General features: G+C 27.3%; 1 protein-coding gene across 1 annotated transcript in view; it reads right to left on the reverse strand.

Annotated features, from left to right (window-relative positions):
* The window catches only part of LOC111688771 (protein yellow), a 25318-nt gene extending 20023 nt beyond the window's left edge, over window positions 1-5295 (reverse strand). Inside the window, exons 1-2 of the mRNA XM_046952900.1 lie at window positions 4784-5295; window positions 2790-2980 (exon numbers count right to left, since the gene is read on the reverse strand). Of these exons, the coding sequence (XP_046808856.1) occupies window positions 2790-2980; window positions 4784-5191 (599 nt within the window). The 5' untranslated portion in view covers window positions 5192-5295. The remainder of the gene's footprint in view (window positions 1-2789; window positions 2981-4783) is intronic.
* Between the last annotated feature and the right edge of the window lie 838 nt (window positions 5296-6133).

A 6133-nucleotide genomic window follows, 5' to 3' on the forward strand; every position in this document is an offset into this window, starting at 1 on the left:
CTATCTATCTATCTATCTATCTATCTATCTATCTATCTATCTATCTATCTATCTATCTATCTATCTATCTATCTATCTATCTATCTATCAGTCACAATTTGTTATGTGTAAATTAAGATGCCATGGGAAAGATATTATGATTTAGATTTCAAAACACATAAAAAAGGTGGGTTATGATCCCCCTTCTACCCTACAAGCATACGCATTTCATTCTTGAACACAAGAGTAGATACAAAATATTTGCAGAACGAATATTATAGTAAACAATAGAATTTTGCAATCATATGAAGTATATTAAATCTGAATCCTTATAGATAGCGAAGACAATAGAGCGATGTCCGTCTATCTCTCTGTTTCTCCATATATTTATTCAAAACAATTTTCTAAAAATCGCAGATATCTTCAGAATACAAATATTGTCAAATTACATAAGATAAGCTTTCTGAAAAAACTCATGATTTGAATAAATATATGTACATGAATATGTTTACATATGTATGTAATTATTTTCAAACGAATGATATTTATATATATGTATATGTTAAAAATAAATATATCCGGGGGTTATTTACTAATTTGAACAATTTTTTCAAAAATTTCCTCTAATTACTGCATTAAAAAAAAATATATTTTTAATGAGTTCATAATTTATTGTAAATATTATAGAAATTTGTATGTGTGCCAATAAACTCATATTATATTTACTATATGGGAAGAATAAATATGTAATACACATGATTACATATTGTTCATTTACTGTGAGAATGTCTTAACTTAAAAAAATATTTATTATTGTTAAAAAAAAATAATTTTCATAAATAAATTAATACATATTTTTTAAACTTTGTAATTAGTTTGTTACCGATAGGTTAATGTCTGCAAGTCTACTGGGACTGGGAGTTCGATTTTTACTTAAGTTTTTGGTTTGTTACAATACAATGGAATAAGAACACTTTTATAGTAATTAGGGAATATGTATATGTATTAAAAATAAATACGCTGAATTTTTATTTAATTTATTTACTTTTCTATATATAGTACATATTTTCCGCTAATAAATGGCTGTTCAATATAAATATTCAATTGTTTAAAATTGCTTATGACAGCCTAATAATTGACAGGTTTTGTATACAAATAAACAAAAAATAATTTATATAAAATAATTGCTATAAAATTCAATAAATTTCTTTACTAATTGGCCAAATTACGAGTATGCATGAAAAAGTGTGATTTTTTGTGAATTGTTTTTATTGCTGTAAATGTAAATTATAAAAAGAATATAAAAATAGAGCAACACATTTTTTTTGTGAAAAATGCTGTTAATTAATCGAAACAAAAGTGGAAAAAGCAATTTAAAGTTATTTATGATTCAAATGAAACAATGTATGTAATATAAGTTGGTCATCAAATGAACAGTATGGTAATGTGAGTATAATCAAGTCTATAGTCTAGTCTATAGTCTAGTCTATAGTCTAGTCTATAGTCTAGTCTATAGTCTAGTCTATAGTCTAGTCTATAGTCTAGTCTATAGTCTAGTCTATAGTCTAGTCTATAGTCTAGTCTATAGTCTAGTCTATAGTCTAGTCTATAGTCTAGTCTATAGTCTAGTCTATAGTCTAGTCTATAGTCTAGTCTATAGTCTAGTCTATAGTCTAGTCTATAGTCTAGTGTAGTCTATAGTCTAGTGTAATCTATAGTCTAGTCTATAGTCTAGTCTATAGTCTAATCTATAGTCTAGTTTATAGTCTAGTCTATAGTCTAGTCTACAGTCTAGTTTATAGTCTAGTCTAATCTAGTCTAGTTTATAGTCTAGTCTATAGTCTAGTCTATATTCTAGTCTATATTCTAGTCTATAGTCTAGTCTATATTCTAATCTATAGTCTAGTCTATAGTCTAGTCTATAGTCTATATTATAGTATAGTCTATAGTCTAGTAAAGTCTATAGTCTAGTCTATAGTGTAGTCTATAGTATAGTAATATTGTAGAAATGACAGAGTGAGTGACAAACTTAAATTTATACATATAATCGAAATATTTCCCTGTCCCATTACTTTTCTACTTACAAATATGTCTATGTGTAAGCATGTAAAAGTCATAACAAACAACTGTGATTAATTGTGTATGGCTACGTGTGTCCAAATTGAACTGTTTTTTTTATCTTGAGAAATGAATAAACATTTTTTATGTTAGAACACCTATATGGAGAAAAACGAGGAAAAAAATACAAACCAATCAAACTCATCAGTAGCGCTAAAGCCATAAAGTATGATTTAAAATACATTTATTTTTTTTGTCAAAGTTTTACACCTAAAGGAACCAAAATGTACAATAAGGTGGCTCCTAAAAGAGAGGTGTTTTTCAGTCTAGAAGTAAGTTTTTTAAAATATTTTCAGAGTGTTAATATTTGATAAACTGGTTCAAAGAATTTTATGTCATTTGAAGTGTTTAGAAAGTAAGAGAAAACTTTTATTTAAATTGGGAATATCGATATATTTTTTTTCCGTCATATAACGTACGTACGTATGTCTGGATGGGGGTCATTATATGTATCTATTATTGCTAATAAATGATAGGTTTTTGTAAAAAAAATGATACGATAAGAAATCCAACAAATAAATTAATAGACAAATACGAGGATTACTATATGTTATATATAAAGAAATTTGTCTTCAGTTTCAAATGTATGATATCTTATAGTGTTAGTTGTCCGCACGGTATATTTGCATATTTTACCTTTAAGAACATATTAAGGCATATTTAAAAGTATTAAAGTTAGTACTTACACAAATGGCTTATTATCATTTCCATAATCAACAATCATAAATTGTATACGCGATTCAGCGGTAACTAAATCACTTAAATCAACACTTTTCACTACTTTGCCATCGGCTGTATTTATGGCCACAATTTTGGGACCACAACGACGTATAGGCTGTTCCAATGTATTCACAATGCCCACATCTAAAGCCCACAGAAGACCCTGATTATAAAAGAAAAAGTATGAAAAATATGTTTAAAGAATAAAAATAATACAATCTATGAATGACAATTAAATGTTAAGTTTATTTTTTTCATTGATGTAATGACAAAATTAAGAAGTTGTGTCGTAGAAAAGCACAAAATTAAATAAAGTTATTTTGATCACTCAATTAATTAGTTTTATTTGCTAGTTTAAGCACCCAGTGGAGGTGGTTTAAACTTGAACAAGAAATGCAAAAGTGTAAACAGCTGATGCAAAAATATAATGCAATTTTTTACTAAAATAAATATTTAATAATTTTTTGTTTTTAAATTTAAGTTTTCATTAACTTTCATATAACATTTACAATTGTCTTCTTCTTTTTTTTTGTAAAACATATATTGTTTTGACGTCTTTTGTTGTTTTGTATAGCAACACTGCGAAGTTTTAACTTGTACTAGGGTTCTATAATTCGACTTTCGAATAATCAAACAATCGACTTTTTGTCGAAAAAAGTCGAAGTCGACAATTTTGTTCTAAAAAAGTCGATAACTCGACTATCGTCAATGAAAAAAGTCGAAAAGTCGACTTTGTAAATAAAAGTCCAAAAAAGTCGAAAAGTCGGAAAGTCAAAAAAAGTCGAAAAGTCGGAAGAGTCGAAAAAAGTCAAAAAGTCGAAAAGTCGGAAAAAGTCGAAAAAAGTCGAAAAGTCGAAAAGTCGGATAAAGTCGGAAAAAGTCGAAAATAGTCGAAAAAAGTCAGAAAGTCGGAAAAAGTAGAAAATAGAAAGAAGTCGAAAAAACTCAAAAAATTGCAACAAATAGAGAAAATATAAATAAAATTTTTTTATTAATAATAAATAATAATAATAATATAATGTTAAATGGCAACATTATAAATTTACGCTTCTGGCAACTTTATAAATTTTTAACTCTGGTCGGAAAAAGTCAAAAAAAAGTCGGAAAAAGTCAAAAAAAGTAGAAAAGTTGGAAAATTTCGGAAAAATTCAAAAAGTCGACTATTTATAAAATATTAAAAGTCGAAAAATCGACTTTTAATTAAATGAAAAAAGTTGAAAAGTCGAAAAATCGACTTTTAACTAAATGCAAAAAGTCGAAAAGTCGACTTTTCATAAAATGCAAAAAGTCGACTTTACATAAAATACAAAAAGTCGAAAAGTCGACTTTTCGTTTCAACTATAAAACCCTAACTTGTACTTGAAAACATCGAAGGGGTTTAACATCAGAATCAGTTAATTTTACGATTAACTAAACTAACATTTGATTGCCAACTTAAAAACCCGCTCTAAGAGCTTAAAAGTACCTCCTTTTGAAGAACAGAATTGTAAACAGCTGATGTAAAAAAATTAATACAATTTATACTAAAATAAATGTTAAAATTTTTGGATTATTGATAATAATTTTTTGTTTTAAATTTAAATTTTCATTAAAGTTTATATTATATTTACAATTGTCTTCTTCTTTTTTATTAAACATGCATTGTTATAATAACAAACAGTGACATTTTCTGTTATTTTGTAAGGCAACACTGCTAAGTTTAATCTTGTACTCAAAAACATCGAATCAATTAATTTTTAGATTAACTAATCTGATTATTAATTGGCATTTGATTGCCAACTCAAAAAACCACTCTAAGAGTTTAAAAGTAGCTTCTGAAGAACAAAAAAAGTACCAAAAGGTTCCCTTTTATGGGTTCCCACTTAATCAGGACTCTTCATACTAAATTTTATGTTTCTTGGTTCAATATTTCGGAAATTAAAAATTCTACTAAACTCGAAAAAGTTTAAAATAATAATAAACTTACATTATGATCCACGACAATATCAACAACCGATTGTAAGGCCTGACAATTACCCTCCTCCTGTATGGCCCAACATGGATAGGGTGCTATTTTCGTTAGACACTGGCCCTTCTTTAAATTCACCTTACCCAGTGTAAAGGGTACACCCTGTTTATAGCGTGGCAAAGCAACGTAAGCTGAATCACGTAAAAGCTGGGCACGTGTCACAATCACATTACGCGGTACATAACGACCCGATTGTACATAAATATTTTTAGTCGATTCACAGGGCCACAACAAACTACTACCGCTTAGCTGGAAAGTCAAGTCGGTTAGAGGACTTTTATCACATTTACTAGAGGGTGGATCACCCGTCAAACCGGGTGTTACAATGACAATAACAAGAAGAAAACTCAACACTTTAAAAGACATGTTTGTGACTTTTAAAAGGCGAGCGTAAGATATAGAGCAGATTACCGAGATGAGCTTAGTGTACTTTGCGTTTAATTTTACTTTAATAAAACATTAAAATCTGTACGTTAACCTTTATAAATAATATTTTGTTACATTTAAAGAATTGTTAAATTTCTTTATTGTTAATTTTATTTTCTTCTTTTCGCATATTTTTGTGTTAATAATAAAAAAATTGTCTTGATTTTTCTTTTTTGAGAATGAAAATGTATAAAATATCACGCATCATTTACTTTTTAACGTGTTTAATATCGTTTCTAAAGATTGCATTTTTCAACAACAAATCATCACACTTGTGTGCATTCATCTGCTGCTAAAGTAAAAGAAAACTATCTGAGGTATATTATTATTAATGGCATTCATAGCTAATAGTAAAATGTTGATAGTATATAAGAGAGAAATGTTTCAAGCAAAACAATTCTTATAGTTTATTGTATGATTTTAAAGATTTCTTACATTTACGTTTGAACATCCTTACTATTAACATGTGTCTGTTCAAAACTCATCATCAATGACCGCCATTGAGGTTTGAAATTTTGATACGAAATTTTGTTTTTGTTGTTAGTTTTTATTGTTTTCATTTCATTCAAGGCCAATTGTAGTGAATTGTGAATGTTTTCCAATTTTTTATGTAAAAATGTTTAAATGTTATTGCGAAATAAATTCTTAAATTTTTGTGTTAAAATTTTGGTGAAAACCAGAAACGGAAGTTAGTTTTTGATTTTATTGAAGAATGTTGTAGTTAAAGAAATAAATTAACATTGTAAAGTATGCAATACCTTTTAAATGTAACATAAATTAAGTCTATCTATCTATCTATCTATCTATCTATCTATCTATCTATCTATCTATCTATCTATCTATCTATCTATCTATCTATCTATCTATCTATCTATCTATCTA

This window comes from Lucilia cuprina, chromosome 5, assembly GCF_022045245.1.
Source record: "Lucilia cuprina isolate Lc7/37 chromosome 5, ASM2204524v1, whole genome shotgun sequence".
In the NCBI taxonomy this organism is placed as follows: Eukaryota; Metazoa; Arthropoda; class Insecta; order Diptera; family Calliphoridae; genus Lucilia; species Lucilia cuprina.